General features: G+C 40.7%; 1 protein-coding gene across 4 annotated transcripts in view; it reads left to right on the forward strand.

The window, feature by feature from the left end:
* ALG9 (ALG9 alpha-1,2-mannosyltransferase) overlaps positions 1–26578 on the forward strand; it is a 98053-nt gene that overhangs the window by 21592 nt on the left and 49883 nt on the right. For 2 of the 4 annotated variants that reach the window (XM_019469193.2, XM_053900515.1), the window contains exons 9-13: positions 6629–6751; positions 9653–9807; positions 12642–12771; positions 13405–13552; positions 14677–14806. In XM_019469193.2, the coding sequence (XP_019324738.2) occupies positions 6629–6751; positions 9653–9807; positions 12642–12771; positions 13405–13552; positions 14677–14806 (686 nt within the window). Of the gene's footprint in view, positions 1–6628; positions 6752–9652; positions 9808–12641; positions 12772–13404; positions 13553–14676; positions 14807–18389; positions 19613–26578 lie in introns of those variants that run through there. The other 2 variants (XM_019469197.2, XM_053900514.1) reach the window with 2 other exon arrangements.

The following is a 26578-nucleotide window of genomic DNA, read 5'->3' on the forward strand; positions in this document are numbered from 1 at the left end:
AAATGAAAAGCTACTTTTTACTCTTTCCATTAGAAAATCAGTATGGTAACAAAAATAGGAAAACAAAAGCATTCATAATCCTGTCATCTCCAGATAGCTGTTGTTAATACTTTGGAGTCTATTCCTCCAGATGTCTTATGGACATACACACATTTGGTATTAATTTTTCTTTTTAAAATTTGCATTAAGTATCAGGGATTAGGAGAGAAAGTTTGGAAAATGTATAGAAATAGCAGAGCAAATGGTGGAGTCAGCATGAGAAAAAGGTGAGTAGTTTGGCCAGCTTTAAAGGGCTGATGCCTTTAATCTGGGGAATATATTCTGCATTTTACCTCCATCTCCCTCCCCCTCCCCCCACCCCAATGCCTTCTTTCAGCCAGCACTGAGCCGGTTTTATTTGGCCCCCGAGGGCATTTGTGTTGGTGACAGCTATGGAGGATTGTCCTAGAGATCTTCCTGGTCAGATCAGCCAAATCAGTAAACATCTTTTGAAACCATTTTTCATTAAAATAAGTGTAGTTTCTTCTGCCTTAATTTTCTGAAGGTCTTGAAGCATTTTTTAATATGTGATTGTCCTGGGGCTCTGCTGTGAAACAAGTTAATACTACCTCTGTGTCTTACCAGTTTAAGCCATGCCCATCACTTTCCTGTGCCACTTTGTCCACAGGACCAACAGATTTGATGATTTGAAGTAAGCATACAAATAAGATTTAATTGGGCCTGTCAGGATTTGTGGAATATTGTCATTTAGATGGCAGTAGGTAATAGGTCATAGTAAACCGTGTTTTGTCTAGTGACTTGAATTTCCACACTGCCTTGTTAGAGAATAATTGTTAAGTGAAGGAATTTTAATGTTTTTAAAAGTTTATTTAGGTAATCTCTGCACCCAACGTGGGGTGCAGAATGCACAACCTCGGTATCAAGAGTCACACACTCCTCTGAGCCAGCCAGGCGTTCCCTAAGTGAAGGAATTTAAAAAGGCTCCTTTAAGACTTCAAGATCCCCAAAATGTGAGAAAAGCCCCAATTTTAAGCTTTCGCCTCTAGATGTCTCCCTTTAGCTGGAGAGAGTTTGTATGTTTTTAATTCCCCCTTGTTTTAGGTTACTTGTAACATTTTATTTGATTGTGTAAGACCATAGAAGGAAGACTCTCCTTTTAGACCCAGATTGCATGTTAGAAACTGATTTACATGGAATCTATGGAAGCAAAATACCCATTATGTATAGGTGAATAAATTATGTTAATTTGAGTTTAATTTTGGGAGACTGTCTTCACTTTTTAAAAATTAATTATTTTTTATTTTTAGAGAGCACCTACATGAGTGGGGGAGAGGGGTGGGCAGAGGGGGAAAAAGAGAGTCTTAAGCAGACTCTGTGCTCAGCATGGAGCCCATCTCAGGGTTCAGTCCCAGAAACCTGGGATCATAACCTGAGCCAAAATCAAGAGTCAGACACTCCATCAACTGAGCCACCCAGGTGCCCTTGGCTTCATTTTCTAAACAGGTTATTACATAGTGGTATTAAAATAATTTTTTTAATGGTTATTTTAGAGAGCGCACATGCAAGCAAGCAGGGGAGGGGCAGAGAGCAAGGGAGACACAGTATCCGAGCAGGCTTCAAGCTCTGAGCTGTTAGCACAGAGCCCAATGTGGGGCCTGAACCCACGAACCGTGAGATAGTGACCCTAGCAGAAGTCGGATGCTTAACTGACTGAGCCACCCAGGCGCCCCGTCAAAGATTGACTTTTTGATAGATGCTGTACAGTTATCAGAGAGTAAGATAGCATATGTTTTGTCATGGAAGCTTCAGCTGTTTGACTCTACATACACGTTGGGCCCTATTGGGCATCATTTTGACTATTATGTAAGACTTGACTGCTCCAAGTGCTTCATTACCTATTGTAGGCATAGGTTTCTTCTCTGAAAGTTACAAATGCATCATGCTGATAGTTTCTACATTCATGTCTTAGTGCTGTTTTTTTGGATGTAAGAGCAAATAAGCCTATAATACTTAAACAATTAGTTAAATGGACTTGAGTTAAAGAAACATGGACTCAGCTGCCTTTGAGCATTTGTGTCCTCATAACTTGATGTCCCATACGGCTGCAGTCACACGAGTAGATAATTATAGTCAATTGTGTTACGTACTACAGTGGAAAGATGGGGAATCACAGGAGAAGTCCATCTGGTGGTAGCAGAAGGACTTCTTGAGTCAAGCCTGGAAGGAAGAGTAGATGTTTGGTGAGTAGATGCTAGAGGGGGCATATTTCAGACAAACACAATGTTCAGGGTAGGGACTGCAGAGACAAAAAAAAAAAAAAAGGAAAAAAAAATTAAAAAATTGAATATTGTGAATTTTTTTTTTTTTACAACATTAGCTAATTTTAGATAGAAACTACAAACATGAGCAAGATAAATTCAGTTTCTCTGTTGTGATTATAATATAAATATTTACTCCATTATTCCTGGTTTTCACAGGGACCTTTCTATACTTGCTTGGCCAGAGAGCATCTATGAATGACATATTCCAGACCTGAGCTGGCTCTTTTGAAGCCAGGAGAAAGAAAAAGTACTTTTTCACAACTATAAATTATAATTGCTTCTGTTTATCAAATGCCTGTTCTATACAAGAGATTTTATGTAACATCATCTTCTCCTCACAAAAACTTTGTGAGAGAGGCATTATTTATGCTTATTCCCAGCTATGGAAACCAAGGTGGAAATGCACATAAAACCAAGGGGCTTGCACATAATTAATAGGTGGCAGAAATGGGATAAGAGCCCAGGGCTGTCTGACTCCCAAGCCTGTGTTTTTTCCACTGAAAACAGCCTTAGCAAAACTCTGGAGTTTGGCGTTTGAGACTCTACAAGAGAATAAGCAAAAACAGATTGTGAGTTGGAGATAGAGGAAGATAAGATTTGATCTAAAGAAGGGGCAGGAAGTTGTGCCTCTGAAGGCCCACACACTGGGCTTGGAGGGTGATCAGGAAGCCTTAGAGAGCTTCGATGGCACAGTGGTATGCACGCTGGCAGGCTCTCTTTCACAGGGGAGCGTTGCTCCATGCTTGTTCAAGAAAAAGAATATTTGGACAAGGAAAAAAGTACTTGGCATTTAGGAAATTTAGTGTAGACATAAAATTGCAAAGTCATAGGCAAAGCATCTCTTTGGTGTCAAAGATCAAGAGGTGAAATTTAGTGTTGCATAAAACAAAGTGACTGGTCATGGCACTGATTTTGCTTCTTACCCTTGTAACATTTGGCGTTGGCAGATGTCGGGGTTGATAAGTATTTTTATGTGGAGAGTGAAGACTGGTGCTCTCTGAGGAGTTGAGGCCTGGAGAAGGCGTGGGAGGGCGGGTATGAGAAATGCTCTTCCTTCAAAAACAACAGTGGGTCGGCTCAACGATGCCACTTTGCAATTTAGGACGTGATCCCTGCCTGTTGATGTGTTCTATCAACATCTGTCACATCACTGGACAGGAAATTTCAGAAGGCAAAGGCGAATGGCCTTTATTAAAGGCCCAAATTTTCCATTTGTGCAGGAGCAGAGGATGAGGCCCCAGTGGAGTCACTCAAGAGCTGACTGGTGTCAAGATCTGTTCTAGGGCTTTCATTGTTTTGCTGATCATTTTTGTTGGACCTTGGTGTCTCTTTGCTCTGGGTGTTGTAAATTTGACATTTATAAGGATGATTTACTACAATTTAGTTCTTAAGGTTTTATAAAATTATAGGCCTATAAAATAGCTTCCTTTCATTCAATCGGTGGAACAGTAAACATTATCCCTTATTCTTCTGGCCTCTTTGAAGGTTCCCTTTAGCTCATTTAAATGAAAGGAATTGGTGCATCATTCCCTACAGAGACCCTGCTTCCAGCTTTCACTGCACACTTTGCACCAGTTAAACGCGTAGCTTGTCATTCTGACACATTTTTTTTTCCTGCATAGTTGAGCTTTGATAGTTTCTGAGAAGTGGCATCAAATTACCTCCCTAGAAAGAGAGGAAAGTTTTTACTCTTTTTTTCAAGGCAGGTGTCTGATCATGTAGGGGAGGACACTGGGTAAGAGAATTCCCTGTTTTTGTCTCTTTCTGCCCTTGTTTTTAAGACTGTTGTGACTTGAACCTTCCCTGCCTTTGGCTTATCCTCCAATTTTTGCCTTGTTCTTCCAGGAAGCAATAGTCTATTATGAAATGTTCACAGCCTAGCTCTGAACTTGATCTATGAGTTCCTAACACATAAACATAGTTGAGTTTACCAAATTGATGCTTTGGGTTCAGAATTTCAGAGTATAGTACACCTAGGTAAAAAGGTAGTCAGCCCTAGCAGGAGGGTATAGTCAGTTGTGGTAGAGACCAATATTTGCTGGCAATAAAGTGCTTTCCTGAAAAAAACAATAAGTATTTGTAAGGAGCAATGAAAGGCTTTTTTTTTTTTTTTCTATAGATGCTTCTTAAGATCTATTAAAGATGATATAAAAGATGATCTCCTTTCTCCCTAGTCACTGTGATTTTTCTTCTCAGGCTCAGATTTCCAGAATTTGGTTGGAAAAAAGGAGGGCCAAGGTTGACAGCCCTGCTTCCACAGTGGTGGTCAGGAGAAGATTATGCAAAAAACTACCTTTCTGGGAACTGGACTCCTAAGAGACTCAGTTTCAGAAATGTGTTATTACATATTAAAATCCAGAGAAGATGGATATTTCTTTTTGAAAATCATCACTTTTCTTTTTTTTTTCTTTTTTTTATTAAAAAAAAAATTTTTTTAAATGTTTATTCATTTTTTGAGACAGAGAGAGAGCATGAATGGGGGAAGGTCAGAGAGAGAGGGAGACACAGAATCGGAAGCAGGCTCCAGGCTCTGAGCTGTCAGCACAGAGCCTGACATGGGGCTCGAACTCAGACCGCGAGATCATGACCTGAGCCGAAGTCAGACGCCCAACCGACTGAGCCACCCAGGCACCCCGAAAATCATCACTTTTCTATAACCCAAACGGGTATTGGTAAAGAATACAGGCTATGAATGTCTATTGAACTTGGCCTGGGACAGGAGCTCTGTTCATGAACATCGCAATCAATGTATTTAGACAGGAAGGAGTGAGCTTTTGCAAAAGGTGACAACAGTTGAAGTGGAGTTTTACTTAGGGTACCCCACCCTCCCTTCCCCTAAATGTTTCTAGCGTTATGGGTTTGGTTTCTAATCTTATTTTGCTGTGCAAGCTGCAAAAATGTCAGGTTTTTCTGACTGTTCCTCTGCCTTCTGATTACCCTTTTAAGCAGTGCTGATTGCAGGAAATTGCTGTGGTGCAAGGCGGGTGTCACAACATGCAGTGATTAAAACCCGCATGTGTCATTCACTGCCTGATGGAAGTAATCACACAGAGGGGAAGAGCAGATAAAGAGCCTGCTAAATGTGCATGGGGGGCTGGTCCTGCATTTGGGTTCAAGGATTTTGAGTTAAAGAATCGAAACTGGTGTGGGTAAGCCTTGTGTTTTCATTTTGTTTCGTTCTGAGTCCTCAAAACTTCTAAACAGGATCTGGGGCTCTGAACATTATTTTCCTAAGGAAAGCAAATTGTTGCTTTTTACCAAACACAGGGTCCCATGACAGTAGAATAGTGGTTAAACATATCAAGGGCCAAGACACTGGGATGTAGATGGAATGAACGGGTGAGAATAAAAGGGGAAAGGCCTGAGTAGCTGGGTCCTACAAGACGGCTCCCACTTGGCCCTGCCACAGCCACACTTGAGACGTCAGTAACCGGTCCAGATTGTCACTTCCGACCAGCTGTAGATGGGAAGTTCCAGCAACCCCCTCTTTGGGTTCGCTTAATTTGCTGGAGTGGCTCACAGAGCTTAAAGAAACATTTACTTAAGTTTACCAGCTTAGTGGGCAGGATATTATAAAGGATACAGATGAATAGCCAGGTGGAAGAGATGCATAGGGCAGGGAGTATGGGATGGAGCTCAGAACTCCCATCCTTCCCAGGTGTACACACTCCTGGCGCTTCTATGTGTTCATCAACCTGAAGTTCTCTGGACCCTGTCCTTCTGGGTTTTTATGGAGGCTTCGTTACACAGGCATGATTGCTGAAATCATTGGCCGTGGGTGTGACTGAACTCTTGCCAGCCCCTCTTCCTTCCCTGGAGGTCAGCAGGGTGGGACTGAAAATTCTAACCGCCCCATCAGGGCAGTTAGGTCACACAATTGGTTCTGGCCATCCATCCCCATCCTTCAACCCCACCTGAGGGCTTTCCCCAAATCTCCTAATTAACAGAAGACCCAGAAGACACCCTATCGCTCTCACCACTTAGGAAATTCCAAAGGTTTTAGGAGCTCTGTGCTAGGGACAGAGATGAAGACCAAATATAAATTACTTATTATAAATCACATTATCACCACTAAGCTATTTAAATTATTTGCTTGTTCTGGAAAAGTAACAAATCCCATTCTCTTCCCCTCATCTGCTCTTATGCTTCCCCTGTGTGACTGAGCCCTAGTAACTGAGTTCCCATTGTGGACTCATTCACTTGAGGCATCAGACCATCAACATTGCTTGAACAAAGAACATTCTGAATCCAGCATTGTAAAAGATATGGAAGGCATCCACTAATTATCTTTTATTTGTTTCCCCCAGGTACAGAACCCTGGTATTTCTATTTAATTAATGGATTTCTTAATTTTAACGTAGCCTTTGCTTTGGCTCTTCTGGTCCTACCACTGACTTCTTTGATGGAGTACCTACTGCAGAGGTTTCATGGTGAGTGGAGTAAGGGATGAAAGGTTTTTGGGGAGGAAAGAGCAAGTAACAATGTATACCAAGAAGTGAAAATGAATCTCCTTATTCTCTTCTCCATTTTCTTCCCATGGCAATGGTTGGCTTATCAAATTATCATTCTGTGTTTGTAGATTATTTAAATTTATGTGAAGGTTCAGTTAATAATTGCAAGTTAGGCTGACAAAGGGAGGAATTTTACATCCCTTCGAGTGAGGAAGTCAGGATAGCATACAGAACCGCATGGGGAGGCAAAAACAGTCATAAAATCTCAGGAGATGAAAGTATTTGAGTCTTGGGTTTTTTAAAGAAATGTGTAGTAATATGGATAATTGTTTAAGATAATAAGTCGTAGAGGTAAATACTCCTTGGGAAATTACTTTAACCAAAAATTTGAAAACTAAACCATACAGGGATTTCCCTCAAATTTGATACTGAAGTGAGAGAAGCTTTGGACTTCCTGAGAAACATTATGCTTCTCTTTGTTCCGTTTTGCTTCTGTGTTTGCCTTATTGTGGAAGGTTTGGTTTGTCATTTATTTTGCTTGCTCTGATTCCGTAGTGCACAGCCAGTGTTTTCTCAAGTTGTCACAGATTTGGATATCTGGTGCCCATGTTTCGTTTATGGAAGACAGATTTGAGCAGAAATTCATATGAGCTTTGGGAAGAGATTTAATTTCAGACATTTCAGTCTGATTTGGATGCCATATGATCTCTCCATCCCGCCCCCCATTCTGCTTTTCTGCTATTAATGGTTTGTAGAGTTCACTGTGTTACCCTATTTGAATACGAAAGCAGTCTCCAGTCACTTGTTTTGTTTTAGCATAACCATAATGCCATTATCCTAATAAAATCAGCAATTCCTTAATATCTAATCCCCAGTTGATACTCAGGTTTCCTACACTGTCTGAAAAACAGCTTTTTATAGTTGTTTAAAAGAGGTTCTAAAAAAGGGTCATATACTGACTTTGATGTTAAGTTTCTTCAGCTTTTTACGAGGTTCCCCCCTCTTGTTTTTCCTCCTGAAGATTTCTAAAGAAATCAGGTCACCCATCTTGCATAATGTCCCACATTTGGATCCAGCTGTCTGTCACCTGGGGTGTTAACTTAGTCCTGCATTCCTTGCATGTCCTAAGGATCACTTTATCTCTTTTTTTTTTTTTTTTTTTTTTGAAAAGTAACTTTTTTTTCTTTACTGTAAAGATAATTTATGCTTGTAGAGAATTTGGACATGCTTGTGATGTAAGTATAAAAACAGCATATTAAGCTGTTCTCTACAGTACGAATCCAATTTTGTTTTAAAAATGTGTAATTTGCACACATGTCCACCTAGTAAAAAAAAATGAGTGCTGTTTTTTCTCTATACTTTCTGTGTATTTTATAATAGAAAAATCTTCTTTTAAAGAGAAAAAACCCAGAAAAACATAAAGAAGCAGGAAAGTTACCTATTTTCCCATCATGTGATACAACTGTGGTTATGATTTTGTAATTTTACAGAGTACATTCAAACAGGTTACGCCATATTTTAAGTTTTTTAAATGTTTGTGTAATTTTGAGAGTGAGTGAGATGGAGCATGAGTGGAGGAGGGGCAGAGAGAGAGGGAGACAGAATCCAAAGCAAGTTCCAGCCTCTGAGCTGTCGGCACAGAGCCCACTGTGGGGCTCGAATTCAGGACCTGTGAGATCATGACCTGGGCCGCAGTCGGATGCTTAACTGACAGAGCCACCCAGGGGCCCCAGTAGGCCATATTTTACAAATATATTTGCTAGCCTTGAAGATACAGAAAAGGATTTCATTTTTTTGTAATCAAGAAAATTCCAACCTAAAATACTTCTTGGAAAGATGTAAATCATAGATTATCACCTAAAATCTTAAGGTAAGATCTTAGAGTAGAAAGTTTAAAGGATAAGCCTGGTATTGCATTTGAAGAATTTTCATCCCTAAAGAGTTTCTACAAAGATACTGATAAGTTAGAAACACCAAAGTGGATCGTGATGACAATCCTGAGCTTTTCCTCTAAACTTGCTCCTTGTAGACATAACACCAGGGGGCGCTGTCGATCTACCCTTTGCCAGTGATCTCTAGCACTGCTGATCATCACTCATAGAAGCACAGTAGGGGATGCCTTCACCGTGGGTTTGCAGGTTTATCGGTCAGTGTTCATGTGCCTAACCACAGGAACTTTCCAGCAGGTGCTTGAGTCTTAGAGCTCATTAAATGGCTTTAATTCTTTCACATGCCTTGAGTATATGTTAGTTTCAGTTTTAAGATTCAGAGTGGATGGGTATTGTGAGAGAGGAGAACAAATACCAGTAAACTTCCTTTAAGAGTTGCTTTTATATTTGCTTTGAGACAGACTCTTTTGCCATTTGTAGCTTGACAAAAAACGATGGGTTTGAGAATCCAACTTTTTCTTTCCTTTGGTCTAAATCTATTAAAACAGACTGGTATATAAGAAAGGAGATTAATCTATTAAATAGAGCATAGGAATTAAAACCCAAGAAATGAGTTTATGTTATGCTTTTGGTTAATCTCAGGAACCTTTACCTTAGTGGCAGGACTCACTGAGGAGAGAAGGCTTTTCTTCTTTATCCAATATATTAAGATTTATTACCCAGTCCCTTGACTTTGATTTGTGTTCCAGCCAAGTCCAGTATTGTGACTCACATTAGAGGCTGGCTTTCTTGGGGGAGCTCAGGAGTATATACCTTTTTCTACTGGACCCGTTTATTGCATCAGAGAAAGTATGAATATAAAAGCTGAAACATTTTATGGGGTGCCATACACATAGGGTGTATTCCCATCTGAGATCGAGAGAACACTGAAACTAAATATGTTGTTTTATTCTAACATGGTGAAAGGTGGATATTTTTCTGTGTCTTACAGTTCAGAATTTAGGCCACCCGTATTGGCTTACCTTGGCTCCAATGTATATTTGGTTTATAATTTTCTTCATCCAGCCTCACAAAGAGGAGAGATTTCTTTTCCCTGTGTATCCACTTATATGTCTCTGTGGTGCTGTGGCCCTTTCTGCACTTCAGGTGAGTTTCAGGGAAATGTACATTTGCTTCGTTCTGTTTCACTTGTTAAATTGGTCATAAAGCTTAAAGGCAAATTACAGTATGCTTCCCCCAAGATACTTTATCCATACAATAAACCTGATACACATATTAAAGTAACTACCATTGTTTATGTATTGCTTGCTTGGCTGTTGATCATACTCTTACGCTGATTACATATTTGCACTGTTGACTGGTGTGTTAATTTCTTTCTACTGCCAACCAGAATCCACTTGCTATTAAAGGAATTTGGTTAGATCGTTGTATAGGCCTACCACAAGATGGTGGCGCCATGGCAGAAATAATGGAACGTCTGCTCCTTAGCTATGAGATCAGATTAAAACTTGCTCAAGTGTTGGGATAACATCAGGCAGTTAGCAATATGGGACACTTTGTAATCCTGGCTTAAAACCTGTCCAGGTCCATTCCTTTTCAGAATTTATCTTGGATGTATCTGTATTTGTGGTCTCAGAAGCCTCCAGGCTGTCTCTCTCTCTCTTTATTTTTTTAAGTTTATTCATTTCATGACTGAGGGAGGGGCAGAGAGAGAGGGAGACAGAGGATCCCACTGTTAGTGCGGAGCCTGATGCGGGGCTTGAGCCCAGGAACTGAACCGTGAGATCATGACCTGAACCGAAATCCAGAGTCAGATGCTTAACTGACTGAGCCTCCCAGGCGCCCCTCCAGGCTTCTTTTTGACCTCTGCTACCATTTGCAATTGGCAGAAAAGAGTAATTAGGGAAGCATTTTTTTCCTTAACACTTCAATAGCGCTATAATTCACAAACCATATGATTTACCCATTTAAAAAGCGTAGAATTAAATGGTTTTTAGTACAGTCACAGGTCTGTGTAACCATCACCACAGTCAATTTTAGAGCATTTTTATCATCTCAAAAGCTCTGTACCCCTTAGCTGTCCTATCTCCCCAGCTATAAGCAACCACTAGTCTACTTTCTGTCTCTCAAGATTTGCCCGTGGAGTCCTAAAATACATGGTCCTCGTGTCTGGCTGCTTTCAGTTAGCCTCATGTTTTTTTTTTTTTTTTTTTTTTTTTAATTTTTAAAAAAATGTTTATTTTTTGAGAGATGTAGACAGAGCACAAGTGGCGGAGGGGCATAGGGAGAGAGGAAGACACAGAATCTGAAGCAGGCTTCAAACTCTGAGCTGCCAGCATAGAGCCCAATTCGGGTCTCCAACTTGGGAATGGCAAGATCGTGCCTTGGGCCGAAGTCGGACACTTAACCAACTGAGCTACCTGGGCGTCCCATCGGCATCATGTTTTTAAGGCTCATCCATGTTAGGTTTATAGTTTTAAGAAAGAATTTTAATTATAAATGTAATTGCACTTTATTGCAGATAATAAAGTTTTAATTGTTTAAAATCACTGTCTAAGTTAGCCCTACTATCATAACAAAACCACCTTCCAGCATATTTGCCTATCATGTACCAGACTTGATGATGGTTATAATCTGACCTCTAACTTAATATGTCTTTTAATACAACTACATATCATTTTCAGTGTTGCCAAATCTATACTCATTATTTGAATAGGAGTATGTTCTCAATTTGGCATAATACATAACATTATTGTATATGTAAACTACTGAACTTATATCTATGATTAGATATATAATTTATGGTAGGTTTAAGTTGCTTATTTATTTCAGGATTATAAATAATGTTAGGATGAATATCTTTCTTGAGGTATATGGATTGTTTCCTTAGGACAGATTCTTTAAAATATGAAAGGAGTTCAAACCCACTGATGGCAATAGATTTATTGGCAATATATTTATTGATGGCAATAGCTATAGATGGCAATATTTGTAATAGATTATAAAATTGCTTCCCAAAAGTAGTTGTAGTCTAGGAGGGAAAGAAAGCAATAAATCTAATGGGGAGGTACTCACAGACTGTAGAACTCATGCATACATGTATATATTGTAATAATATTCATCTAGTTTGTAAAATAGTTCAGATAATTAACAGCATTTTCCTGATGTTCTATGAGAGGAATTCTTTTGTTTGGTCATGAGACATTTTCTTGATACCAAAAACTTTGATGAAAGCTTGTCAGTGGAGGAGAGTAAAGATTAATACTTGTTACATCAAAATAGAGATACTGCATATATCAAAGCAAACTGCTAAAAAGCACTTTTGTTTTTATTTATTAAAAAAAATGTCTTTTGGGGTGCCTGGGTGGCTCCGATGGTTGAGTGTCCGACTTCAGCTCAGGTCATGATCTCACAGTTTGTGAGTTTGAGCCCCGTGTTGGGCTCTGTGCTGACAGCTCGGAGCCTGGAGCCTGCTTCCGATTCTGTGTCTCCCTCTCTCTTTGCTTCTCCCTGCTCACGCGCTCTCTCTATCTCTTTGTCTCTGTCTCAAAAATAAATCAACCTTAAAAAAAAATGTTTTTTAAGCCGGCTCCACACCCGGTGTGGACCTGCCCTCATGACTCTGGGATCAAAAGTTTCATGCTGTACCAACTGAGCCAGCCAGGCACAACAGCACTTTCATTTAAGTATTAAAAAAACAAATTATTAGGACTTTCTAAGCACTAGAGAGATGTCTATATACTTTTCCTGTGAAGCTGGTGAGAATTCCTCTGGTTGGGCTGACCCGTAGATAATTTAAACAGAGCTTGCTTTCATCTTCGAATTTGGAGTGGGCACTCACTGTTGGCAAATGCTCAGACCCTTGATGGAACCTCTTTGGCTGCTTCTTCTCTTCTTGGTGTTAGGATGTTTTATGATAGTGTTCTGTATATTATGCAAGTTCTTTTTTTTTTTTTCAATACAGTTTTCTTTCCTTCTAGAAATGTTACCACTTCGTGTTTCAGCGATACCGTCTGGAGCATTACACTGTGACGTCGAACTGGCTGGCGTCAGGAACGCTCTTCCTGTTCGGGCTCCTGTCCTTTTCCCGCTCTGTGGCACTGTTCAAAGGTAGAGGCACACAGTGCCCATGCTCGCAAGGCACTTCACCTTGGGTTTTGCTCTGTGTATGATTATTACACTTCAGCGTTAGCTGGGAGGAGGACTTTCCTATAAAGAGAGCCTATGGGCTTCATTTGTGATTGGGCTGTGACTTATCTAAGATGAAAGAGAAGATTGACAATTCCTTTCGCAGTGATTAACTATAAAAGCTTTTTTTCTATTGTGTTTTTTAATTTTATTTTTTAGAGGATGCTTTTTCATTTTGAGGAATGAACTAAAGAAGGCTTCAACATAGGAAGCAAATTTGGGGCTCAATTCCCATGATAATACTCTTCCTATAGTCATTATTTGGGTCCACAAGATTAAAATGTGCTCAAAGAACAGAAGTGAAAAAGGCGGAAGGGTGTACAGAAGGGCAAGAAAGCAAATTATATTTGGTAAAACAGGGTCTCTGCTGTGATCATCTTCGTAACTGTAGAGACGCTGTGTGTCAAGGGAGCCGGCTTCTTGCTACCATTGCTGGGGGCCTTCACAGTCTTAAATTACACATGGATTACAGTGGGACATCAACATGCATCATGATTAAATGTTAGACTCTCATCTTACATGTCTTCAGCTTTCACAAACCTTTCTCCCTTCCAGGGTATCACGGGCCCCTTGATTTGTATCCAGAATTTTACCGAATTGCCACGGACCCAACCATCCACACTGTCCCAGAAGGCAGGCCTGTGAATGTCTGTGTAGGGAAGGAGTGGTATCGATTTCCCAGTAGCTTCCTTCTGCCTGATAAGTAAGTTGTTTCTAAATCCCCAAGGTTTTAAATCCAGGAGTAAAAATAGCAATTCTGTGGCAAAGTCTCCCTAAGTTTACTTTCATTTTGGGGTTTTCACAAAAAGTTTTTGAACAACGGGCCACTTCCGAGCTGTGAGGTCTGCACTGTGCGACCATTTCCTGTGTCCAGTAGAGTGAGCACTGTGTCCGGCTATGCACCCTGCACTACCTGTGACTATAGACATCTGGGAACTTCTAAAAACACTCTGGGACCTAGACTCCTGCTAGTGGCTCTTTCTCAGGATTCATATTTAAATTTCTATCATCTGATATTAATCGATTTCCAAAAGTGGTCCAGAAACTCAGGCTAAAAGGATATTTTTGAAGAAGAAATGTTGGTCATCCAATAACGGTGTAAGTTCTTTACCAAAATATGGACAGTGGGGAAAGCTGTGGTTAAGATACCTGTACCTTTATGCTGTTGTTGGATGATAGCATAGACTGTGGAGTTCCTTGTGTTGGCTTCATGTGGACAGAGAAAGTTCTATTTACGGAAAAGGGAAGTCAGGTTAAGATGAGTCCTGATGCAACTTAGCCGGTGGAGGTATTTTGTGTGTAGTGCAGATCTAGTATCCGTCACTAATGATTCAAGGAAAATGGTTTTAAGTATTAACTTTAGCCTTTGCCTTTTATATTTGAAATAGTTTCCTAACTAAAGATACTTTTGACAGTTGCTCAGGAACAAAGTACGTCTCCCATGGTGTGTTCTTACATCTTACTCTTTTCCTATTTGATGAATTTGCTTTAATTTTGGTAAATGCCTCTGATCATGTGGTAATTGGCGACAGACTGGCATGGTTCTCCGATGTTTGGTGGTATGACCGTTTGGTTGCAAATTTTACTGCCAAGAGTTGGTGACATTGATCGAGAGACTTCTCGATGAAAGTTTCTCAACGATGTTGGACTGAGTTACGACCTCTGCCTCTCTGCTCCCTGGTGGATCGAGGTTTTAGCAGAAATATATTTTTTCCAAGTGAAATGTTTTTCACATGAATTTTGGGGGGGGCTTGTTTATTTCAAGTACATTTGGCAATATGGGCCCCCTGTGTTTTCCTTACTCTCTCTTATTTGTGTTTCTGACAGTTGGCAGCTTCAGTTCATTCCATCAGAGTTCAGGGGCCAGTTACCAAAACCTTTTGCGGAGGGACCACTGGCCACCCGGATTGTTCCTACTGACATGAATGACCAGAACCTGGAGGAGCCATCCAGATACGTAAGGGCAACATTCTCCCGTTACTACTTTGAACAAAGTTCTACCCCTAAAATCTGTTGGCATACATGTTAGAGCATTGATGAAATGGGAATGTCTTAGAAAGTGATTCCTTCAGGGTAAGAGATGTAATGGGTTTGTAGAGAAAGAATAATAGCACTTTTATTTTAAAATTTCCTTTTGCTTTCTATGTGAAACATGTAGTGCAGTGTATTTTCTAAGCCAGTCTAGAAAGTTTCTTGTGTTGAATTCGAATCATCATGTTGAAACGCGTTCTGAAACTCTCATCATTCCCTGGCCTATTAAAATATTCGGTGGGGAGCTTTCAAATTCTCAGTAGACCTTTGACCTAACTGCTAGTGCATTCTGGTTTTAGCAAATGGGTAGTCGTGAGTGCAGGCTGTGTTCATGGTGAGCACGTGGAGCGCTCCCTGTCAGGATTGTGCCCTTTTCCCCACTCATCGTCACATACTCCAATATCCCATGTGGTTTTATTTCAGCTCCTTTGAAAGAGGACACTTGCGTCATTGATACTTGTAAAATCGTTCATGGTAGAAAAGGTAAGAGCAGTAATGCTCCTGGTTCCCAGAGACAGTAGAAGAATATTTTATAGAATTACTAGAAAACACTTTTTTTTTTTTTTTTTTTTTTTTTGGCAATTGGTCTTTTAAAGAAACATTGAATGGTAGATGACAAATACGTTTTGTTTAGGTTTTCCCATGTACTTATTATGTGAAATGATGGGGGCTTGTGGTATTGTGAAGTGCTCCTGTGGCCTTTCAACTCCCAGACAGAGACCTTCAGGGCCGAGCAATGAGATTCTTACCGTGGGCCTTGTAGCCATAAGCTGTGGAGGCTGCCGTTGTACAATACAATGGCCTGGCCCTCTCAGAAGGTGAGATCTTTATTCCACTGAGTGGTTGATTTTAGAGCTTTCTTTATAACTTGAGTCTCTGATTTCTGTAGCATTGAAGATAGCCCGGGATGGGGTAAACTGTTGTTGGTCACTTTTGTTTTAGCTGCGCATACTGTCCCGACAGCAGGCTTTGATGTGTAGGGACTCCCCATGAGGAAACTGGGTAGTCAGAAGGCTAGGCATGTACAGCATGATGGGAGAAAGATACAGATTGAGCGTGAGGTTGTCGTAGCTATGTTTTAGGAAGAAGTAACACAGAGCTAGTAGTAAAAAGGAGCATGGACTTTGGAGTCAGGTAGGCCTGAGTTCAAATCCCAGGTCTGTTTACCTTGGTGACCTTGGGCAAATTGGTTAACTTCTCTGTTCAACTAATACCAGTTTCTATCTGTAAAATGAGAATAATGACGCTCACTTTGGATGATTATAATGAGATACTATATCTGTCATATTTAGCGTAGTATCTGGTACATGGGATTTCCCACAAATGTTCTTTATCTGATAATGGTATATATCACATGGATTAGAGGTAAGGGAGCCCTAAAGAGGTTTTATAATCAGCCTCAATCTCTCCGTCCATCCTTACTTCTCTTGTTCTCCAACCTGATTTTTGTCCACTCACACTCACATTACCTTTTCCATCCCAGTGACTTTGCTTCTTTTGGTGACCACGCCTGGACCACCTTTGTCTCCCTCCTTTGTCTCCCTCCTTTGTCTCCCTCCTTCTGCCTTAGGAGGTAGCCTTTCCCAGCTGTTGAAGCTGAGCTGTGCTCCTTTAAATGCCTTAAATACTTATCTGTACCATTCATTTAGCCATTTAATTTTGTCTTATGTTACTTACGTATTTCTGATATCTGTGTCCTGTCTTTCCCCATCAGCCTGTGCATGCTGTGAGGAGAGCCCTCGTTTTTTTCTGTGTTCACCACAGCCTCTGGGGTAGTGCTGTGCCTGCTTTCCGAGTGGAGAAATGAACATTCCTCATCACTGTGACAGTGATGTGGAGAGAGCTGGCTAGAAAATCTGCAGGGGCCTTTTGCACACTTCTTGGGCTTTGGTCCCTGAGTTTCTTTGGTTAGGTCATACTTCCGTGTTCTGTGCTACCAGACGCTGTTAAATTCAGTTGAGTGGCTCTATGTTAGCTTTATCTAAAAAGCAAAGATTTTTCAGAATACCTTTGGGAGTCACCAAAATACTGTCTGATAAAAACAGGGACAAACAAGTCAGATCTACGAGTGTGTAATGTCTTCCATTGTGCTCACCCGCCTTCCTGTGTTGGAGAGTTTTCTGCAAAGTTCTTTCGGACATTTCTTACATGGTAGGGCAAGTGGCCTCCAAATCCAGGGCTGCTCACCTTTCACCCTGTAGAAAGTAGAAGAGACATTGGATGGCCTACTGTGAAATCTTTGTCAGCAATGGTCAGGGATTTGTGTCTTCCAGTCAGCTATTTAAAAAGGTAGTGGTTTTCCTCTGGTGATAAAAGTAAAATATGTTCGTTGTATAAAATAATGAAAGCTATGAATAAAAAAGTCCTATATAATCTTATTACCCAAATATTAAACCAGTGTTAGCACTTTGGTGTCTTTTTTTCCCTTTCACTTTTTTCCCTTGTGTATATGGGTGTGTGTATGTGTGTGTGTATAAAAGGTCAATTATTATTATTATTATTTTTTTTTTTTTTTAAATTTTTTTTTTTTTTCAACGTTTATTTATTTTTGGGACAGAGAGAGACAGAGCATGAACGGGGGAGGGACAGAGAGAGAGGGAGACACAGAATCGGAAACAGGCTCCAGGCTCCGAGCCATCAGCCCGGAGCCTGACGCGGGGCTCGAACTCACGGACCGTGAGATCGTGACCTGGCTGAAGTCGGACGCTTAACCGACTGCGCCACCCAGGCGCCCCGGTCAATTATTTTTTTAAGTGTTAATATTGTAGTTTAAGAATGGTGCCAGGGAGAGTGCCTGGCTGGTTCAGTCAGTTAACCGTCTGACTCTTGAATTTGGCCCAGGTCATGATCTCACGGTTCTATTGTGGGATTGAGCCCCACCTCGGGCTTTGTGCTGACGGTGTAGAGCCTGCTTGGGATTCTGTGTCTCTTCATCTGCCCGTCCCCTTCTCAGATGCATGCACACATGCTTTCTCTTTCTTAAAAATAAATACACATTAATAAAAAAAAAAAAAAAAAGGTACCAGGATCATGTCTACAATGGCCAAATAACTTGGCCCAGTGTAAAGAAGCACGTGCTGTACTATGTTAACTTTTGTGACTTCTGTTATCAATCCTGGCTTTAAGTTAAGGTTCTTTGAAGAAGGCAAAATAATTATGGTCCCTGTCTTTCCTGAGCATGGTAAATAGCATGCCTGTTGGCTCTGAGTGACAGATTTTATCCAGCCTTCCCCATCAGTGCTAAGTGATTGGGTCTGTCTCCTGTTTCCAGTCTGCATGGAAACTAGGAAACATGCATGACTTCCTTTAGTTTGCTATTCTCCTTTACCTCTGAGTTTATCAAGAATAAGAGTGTCAAGGCTCTGTGGTTTGTAACACACTGTTAGAACTATATTGCAGAAATATTTTTTGCTCCATATTCTTTCATAATAGGTATCGAATAGCTTTTGAATATCTCATTATCAAATAGGTGGCATTCTTAGACTGGTACATGCCACATCTTCTTCCAGAATCAAGCTCTGAATTGAGAAGATACATTTATGGCACAACAACAGAACACATAGACCAATGGAATAGAATAGAGACTCCAGAATTGACCCACAGAAGTATGGCCAACTAGTCTTTGACAAAGCAGGAAAGAATATCCAATGGGAAAAAGACAGTCTATTTAACAAATGGTGCTGGGAGAACTGGACAGCAGCATGCAGAAGAATGAAACTAGACCACTTTCTTAAGCCATTCACAAAAATAAACTCAAAATGGATAAAGGACCTGGATGTGAGACAGGAAACCATCCAAACTCTAGAGGAGAAAGCAGGAAAAAACCTCTCTGACCTCAGCCGCAGCAAATTCTTACTTGACATATCTCCAAAGGCAAGGGAATTAAAAGCCAAAATGAACTATTGGGACCTCATGAAGATAAAAAGCTTCTGCACTGCAAAGGAAACAATCAACAAAACTAAAAGGCAACCAATGGAACAGGAAAAGATATTTGCAAATGACATATTGGACAAAGGGCCAGTATCCAAAATCTATAAAGAGCTCACCAAATTGCACACCCAAAAAACAAATAATCCAGTAAAGAAATGGGCAGAAGACATGAATAGACACTTCTCTAAAGAAGACATCCAGATGGCCAACAGGCACATGAAAAGATGCTCAACATCGCTCCTCATCAGGGAAATACAAATCAAAACCACACTCAGATACCACCTCATGCCGGTCAGAGTGGCTAAAATGAACAAATCAGGAGACTATAGATGCTGGAGAGGATGTGGAGAAACGAGAACCTTCTTGCACTGTTAGTAGGAATGCAAACTGGTGCAGCCACTCTGGAAACAGTGTGGAGGTTGCTCAAAAAATTAAAAAATAGATCTACCCTATGACCCAGTAATAGCACTCTTAGGTATTTACCCAAGGGATACATGAGTGCTGATGCATAGAGGCACTTGTACCCCAATGTTTATAGCAGCACTTTCACCAGTAGCCAAATTATGGAAAGAGCCTAAATGTCCATCAACTGATGAATGGATAAAGACATTGTGGTTTATATACACAATGGAGTACTACATGGCAATGAGAAAGAATGAAATATGGCCCTTTGTAGCAACGTGGATGGAACTGGAGAGTGTTATGCTAAGTGAAATAAGTCATACAGAGAAAGATACCATATGTTTTCATTCTTATGTGGATCCTGAAAAACTTAACAGAAGACCATGGGGGAGGGGAAGGGGAAAAAATAAAAGGGAGGGAGGCAAACCATAAGAGACTCTTAAAAACTGAGAATAAACTGAGGGTTGATGGGGGGTAGGAGGGAGGGGAAAGTGGGTGATGGGCATTGAGGAGGGCAGCTGTTGGGATGAGCACTGGGTGTTGTATAGAAACCAATTTGACAATAAATTTCATATTAAAAAAATTCTTTTAGTGTCTTCTCTTTATTACTTTACACACCAGTTTTTTGTTGGCTATTTCAAGGAGAATGCTTTCCTTCTGACTACCAATCTGATACCTAATGTGGGAGCTACAGGAGTAACCAACACCTGTACAGCAGAGAACTGAGACTTTGCTGATTTTTAACTTAATGCATAAGCAGCCTTGTAGGAAGCTCGTCCATCTGTTATCTTAAAAAAAAAAAAAATGCAAGTGTTCATTGATGACTTTTCCCCAGACAGTGATACAGTCAGTTTGACTCTAACATGACACAGAGTTGCTAAAAATCATTGTGTGCTAAAAAGAGGAAAAAAAAACCCACAAACAAACCCACAAGGCTTATGAGAAAACTGGGATTAGAGAGACACAGTACTCAAAAACTTTGTGACACATAAAAAAAAGAGAACGGAGCGTATAAAAATGGTAGCACAGTTTCACATATGTTAAGCAGCTACAGGTCCCTAAGTACTACAGGCATTTGGGAGTTGACCCTGAAAAAGACCTGAAGTTTGCTTGTGGCTGTGGTGCTGGAAGGGTTGCTGCTTGTGCAGCAGGGAAAGGGTGCTCTGCAATAGGACAGAAAGTCCTAACCCCAGATACAGGTGCATGTGGCTTGGAGCGTATGGTGCACCCCAGAAGCTGGGGGACAGTGGGGTGTGCTCGCGTGCACTTGGCATCCTCCTGCTACCCTTAGTTCAGCCGACTGTGGTTTTCTGGATTCACCTCGTGTTTCTCATAGATGAAATGCCACATGAGCAAAAGCAAAGAATGAATTATGGTCCAACTGTTTCCTAATATATCTGTTGTGTTGGAACAGATTTGCATTTTCAAAACAAGTGTTACGACAGAATTGACTGTATATTCAGTCAAAGCTTCCCTTATTTTGTTACTCCCTGCTTTTCCCTTTAACCAGTAGAAAGAATTACGAATTTGGAAGGGAACTCGATGTACCATAGAGTCCGTGATGTGCTCAGAGGGGTTGTCACCTGACAAAGGTTGGTCCGAGTGTAAGAGGCTAGCTACACTTAAGACTCCCCAGTATGCTCTGAACCCGTCCTCTTACTTCCAAAGCCGCTTGTGGTTTATGTCATATGGTATATCATTTGAGTATATGTTTGCACGTAATAGCTGATCATTCTTCCATGTAACAGGATTGAATAGACTGTAAATAGCAGAGCAGGAATTTTTTAAGAAGTTACTTTAAGCTTCTGGAGCGGGTGTTTTAAGTAGCAGTTACTCTATTTATCTATAGATATCATCCGGGTCCCCACTCCCTTTTCTTTTCTCTGTCATCTTTTTCTCATCCTTCCTCCTCCTTTTTTTTTCCTTAAAGTTTATTTATTTTGAGAACGAGAAGTGTATAAGTGGGGGAGGGGCAGAGAGAGAGAGTGACAAAGAGAATCTGAAGCAGGCTCTGTGCTCAAACTCACAAACCACCATGAAATCATGGCCTGAGCTGAAACCAAGAGTCAGATGCTTAACCGACTGAGCCACCCAGGTGCCCCTGTCCCCACCCCCTGCTCTAAGAATGGGAAGTCCTTAACTGCAGGAGAAAATAAATTCTTATAGATATCCTTGTGAACTGTTACCCGCCTGAGTGTCGAAAGAGCAAATTCAGATTGCTCTAATAGGTGCAGCAGAGTGAGGTTGGTATGACTAATAATTTAAGTGAAAGCTGTTCAAAATGCTTCTTGAAAATTAATTCCCTAGTCTATTATGTTGACATTTAGAAAAGTAAACTTGACACTATTTTTCGTGACTAAATGAACAAAAACTTTGACCTGGAAGTTGACATTTTTTACAGTGCGGTACATTTTCACTCTTCATCGTAAAGTTTCAGGTGTCAAACATGCATTCAGCAAGGATGGGAGGTGACAAAACTGTAAAACAGCCTCTGCCTTTAGGTGACAACTACTTAACCGAAGGGGAGTTACTGTAAAAGAAGAAATGGAAAGCCAGAAGGATACCTGTCATCTTTTCCTATCAAATCTATCCTCCTAGGCCTCCATGCTCCTATTAAAAAGAAAATACCCTGGGAGAATATTGATGGCTGGCCAGATGATTTAATGGCAACAGCCCTGGGTGGGAGTCAGAAGAGCTTGTATTTCTTCTCAGGAAGTGAGTGAAGTATATGTTTATTTCTTCACTTGATCTTAGCCAAAAGGCCGAGAAGCGATTAGTATATGTTTATTTCTTAAGTGACTTGGTAACTTTCCAAGGCCCCCGGGATAGTTGAACATGTGTTTCCAATTTGCTGTAACTACACCTGAAATCCAGTGGCTACCTCAGAGTATGCCATTGCCTGTTTGATAGTCTAATATTTAATGGTGGCAGATCTTAATCTTGACGCATGATCCCTGGGCCATGGGACCTGATGATGAGCAGAGCTGGAAGTCTGCAAATGCTTCCAAGGGGAGGACTGTGTGTCACGGGCACACTGTGCCGTGTGATGCCACCTGAGTGTTCTGCTGAGTTTGGAGAGTTGGAAAGATCCCTCCACAGCCCCATCCTGGGCTGAGTCTCTGTTACAACTAATGAGGAAGAGCTGCGAGTATTAGTGCCCAGTGCCCCTTAGCTCATTCCTACCCCAGCAAAATGCACACCTTTTATTACCAGTGTGACGTCTGTGTCGGTTTCTTTCTTTGAGAATACATATATTTTTTATGTCTGAGGTGGATTGTCATCCTTAACATAGATTTATTAATAAGATGTAAACTATGTGCTAATGATTGTCAATAAATCAGTTTGGATTCCTTCCCGATACACCTTTTTTTTTCTTGTGCTTTGGAGGTGCTGATTTGTTCTTCTCCAAAGCTTCTAGTGGGTTCTTAGAAACTGAAAGAAGTCAGATTTCTTTCAAAATGAGTCTTAAATGCTGTATTTTACAAAATTTTAAACTAAGGCATATTTTTAGCTTCAACAGCTGGTTGATATGTAGCCTGTGACTAATGAAATGAAACACATTTTTGTTTCACGATCATGTGTTAATGTCACCCTACAATTTTGTTATTTTTGATGCAAGAAAGAATGATTAAATCTGAGGAAACAAAAAAAAAATGAGCTTTTTGGTTATACTTGAAGGCAGATTTAAATCCAGTCTCTTGGTTTTTGAATTGTAGACGATGTTAGGGAGCATGGGCTCAGATTTTGCAGTTTGAGATATTGACAAAACTGAGAGAAGAAACCATCCTGTCTGATTCTGGCTCTTAGACCTAAGGGGCAGTAGCCACTCAGTGTCACCAGGGATTTCAACCAAGAAAACTCAAACTAAAAATAATCACAGTGAAACAGTCTGTATACAGTATGATCCAGATTTTATAAGGAAAAATCTTATCTGTAGAAAAGAAGGTCTGGGACATAAACAGGTTGATGGGTTGTTTTTTTTTTTTTTCTTTTTTCGTGGTTGGATTATAGGGGAATTCTTCTAAAAAAATGCATTTAAAAATATTATAGTGAGTCATAGTTTACTTTCATTTTTTTTTTTTAAAGGCCCTAATAGGGGCTATAAATACCAAATCTTTGGAACTACCAAGATCTCTGGTGTGCTTTCCAGATAACACTCTGCATGCTGTCCCGTTGACCTCGGGTTTCCCAACTGAGCACAAGAATAACCTTCAAGTCAATTGGGAAACAGATTTGCTATTCAGTAATTTTTGCCTCTTAGCCTTCTGACTTCTTAGTTATTTCAATCGTTACATCTAAGACCACTTTTACTTTTCCTGCTGCTAATTGGTTCTAGATTGCTTTTAAGAAATAAAGGTGGGGGCGCCTGGGTGGCTCAGTCGGTTGGGCGTCTGACTTCGCCTCAGGTCATGGTCTCACCATCCGTGGGTTCAAGCCCTACGTCAGGCTCTGTGCTGACAGCTCAGAGCCTGGAGCCTGTTTCGGATTCTGTGTCTCCCTCTCTCTCTGTCCTTCATCCACTTGTGCTCTGTTCCTCACTCTGTCTCTCAAAAATAAACATTAAAGCATTTTTTTAAAAATAAATAAAAGCAGTTTACCTATCAGCTGTGAGGAAAAAGTTTTTTTAAACCTTGAATTAGGACAGCATGCTGCTGTGGCAAATAGACTGTGAAGTAATACGTTAAATTCTTCCAGGCAGAAAGGGAGTTAAAGAGTTAAATAATTCTTTTTCTTTTTCGTTTTCTTTTTTTTTTTTGAGCAGTTCGTGGTTATGCTTTTTATTCTTTTTTTTTTTTCCTTTGTATAATTTATAATTTACATCCAAGTTAGTTAGCACATGGTACAACGATTTCGGGAGTAGATTCCTTAAACCCCTTACCTATTTACACATCCCCCCTTCCACAAACCTCTCTAGCAACCCTCTGTTCTCTGTATTTAAGAGTCTCTTATGTTCTATCCCCCTCCCTGTTTTCATATTGTTTTTGCTTCCCTTCCCTTATGTTCATCTGTTTTGTCTCAAAGTCCTCATGTGAGTGAGGTCATATGATGTTTGTCTTTCTCTGAATAATTTTGCTTAGCATAATACCCTCTAGTTCCATCCACGTAGTTGCAAATGGCAAGATTTCATTCTTTTTGATTGCCGAGTAGTCTTCCATCGTGTATATATACATACTACATCTTTAACCATTCATCCATTGATGCACATTTGGGCTCTTTCCATACTTTGGCTCTTGTCGATAGTGCTGCTATAAATGTGGGGGTGCACGTGTCCCTTTGAAACAGCACACCTGTTTGGATAAATGCCTAGTAGTGCAATTGCTGAGTCATAGGGCAGTTCTATTTTTAGTTTTTTGGGGAACCTCCATGCTGTTTTCCAGAGTGGCTGCACCATTTTGCATTTCCACCAGCAGTGCAGAAGAGATCCTCTCTCTCTCTGCATCCTCAACATCTGTTGTTAATGTTAGCCACTTTGACAAGTCTGAGGTGGTCTCTCAGTGTGGAGTTAAATGAAATTTCAAATAAAATTAAAAAGTTTGCCTGTTGTTGAGGCTCGTGCAGAAGGCCCTGTCCATCCAGTAAATGTGCCAGATACTGCCTGTTGGTGGGGGCCTTCCCCACAGGCCTGGGCTCCCTGGCCTAAGACGACGACAATCTGTTAGTCTTACCAGCGCAAGAATATTAGTCTCTAATCTTCTGGTATCTTTTTCATAGTCATTTTTAGATGCTTCTTCTGTTCCTCCATTGGTTCGTTCATCTGCCCACTTAATGTTTTATTGTCCCTGACTGTGTGTTGAAAATACAAAGGTGACAAGAAGCATGGTCTCCTGTCATTTAAGAGAAGTCCCCACCAAGGAAAAAGAAAAAAATTGTGGTGGTGGTGGACAGGGAGGAATTGGGAAAAACAGTGTAGGAAACAACAACAAAAATGTTAAACTTCTATAATCAGTGTTCCCTGATAGGTAAAAAGAAAAGTTTGGGGACCATTTTCTTTGAAAGAAGAACCATCAGAAAATAAATAGGAGCTCCTGGAAGCTGAGAATACAATAATGGAGATTTAGTTGGAGGAGTCGTCCATACCCTAATAGGAGAAAACAAAACCCAAAGAGATGATAGGAAAGGGGAGAAAGATGAGCCAGCATCTAGCTAATAGGAGGTCCAGAGAGAACAAATGAAATGGAGGAAATTGTCAAGGAAGGTGAGCAAATTCCCCAGAACTGAAGGATACATCTGGCTTCATGGTGAAGAATACCTGACATGGGGAAGTATACCTGACAGGATGGATGAGAAATGGCCCTTACCAAAATGTATTCAAGTATGGAAAGAAGTTCTTGTGTATTATTACTTGATAACGGCGGGGGGGAGGGGGGGTGGGAAGCTACCAGGAGAAAAAACTGGAGGCCTTGGGCATAGCTGCCTCTGGGAAGTGGGACCAGGGAGCAGGGAGGGTTCTGATGTTTTTCATGACCTGCTGGTGCTCTGTAAGTGTTGAACTGTGCACATGTATTATTTTGATAAACCTACAAGTGAATTTAGAGTCCAGCAGGAGAGACTGTTCTCAGACGTTTTTCAACAGTGTTGTGAGTGCCATAATATGCAGTAGGGACACAGAGAAAGTAGGAAGGGCTTCCTGCCTCTCTGTCTGGGGACAGCTTCAGATCAGCGGCATTATGAGAGCTGGGTCTCAGAAGGCGATTGGGAACTCGCTGCCAGAGGAAGGGGAAATGTTCTAGCCACGGGGAATAGCATCTGCGAGGGTCGAAGTACAAAAGAACATGGGCTGTTTAGGGGAAGATAAGAGGTTTGGGGTTTCTAGATTTTAGTTAATTGGGCACAGCATTTTTCATTTATTTCCCTGTTTCACTTGTTCTCCTATGTTTACATGACTGTGTTTTCTGTTAAATTCTATATTGATTTAAGGATAAGGGTTTGCATCTTTGTCTTTACTGTTGGAAACCTCCACTGTATGGAACACAGGGTGTGTACACAACAGATGGTTTAAAAAACTTTAAAGTACTTAACCCTTCATTGAATTGTCTTCAAGGGAGGCCTCCCCAAACCTTGATAATAATTTAAACTTTTAGGCTAATTGGGACTCAGGCACTATCATTCTTCAAGATGTAGGCATCTTCCTCTTAAGATACTAGGTTACCAGCTCTGGAAGGACAGGGATCGTGTCCTTTCTATCAGATCACCCTCAGGGCCCAACGCTGCACAGATGTTACCTGATGAACCTTGTCAGTCTTCATTAACTGATCCCAGACTGAAAGAAATACTTAACTCTTCTGCTGCTGCTTGTTTTAATGAGATCCTTAAAGCCCCCAAACCCGGATGTCTATAGCTCTCTCTGCCTGCCCTTAGTAAGGAA

The sequence above is a fragment of the Panthera pardus genome, unplaced genomic scaffold (assembly GCF_024362965.1).
Source record: "Panthera pardus isolate Hobbes unplaced genomic scaffold, ASM2436296v1 HiC_scaffold_12, whole genome shotgun sequence".
NCBI lineage: Eukaryota > Metazoa > Chordata > Mammalia > Carnivora > Felidae > Panthera > Panthera pardus.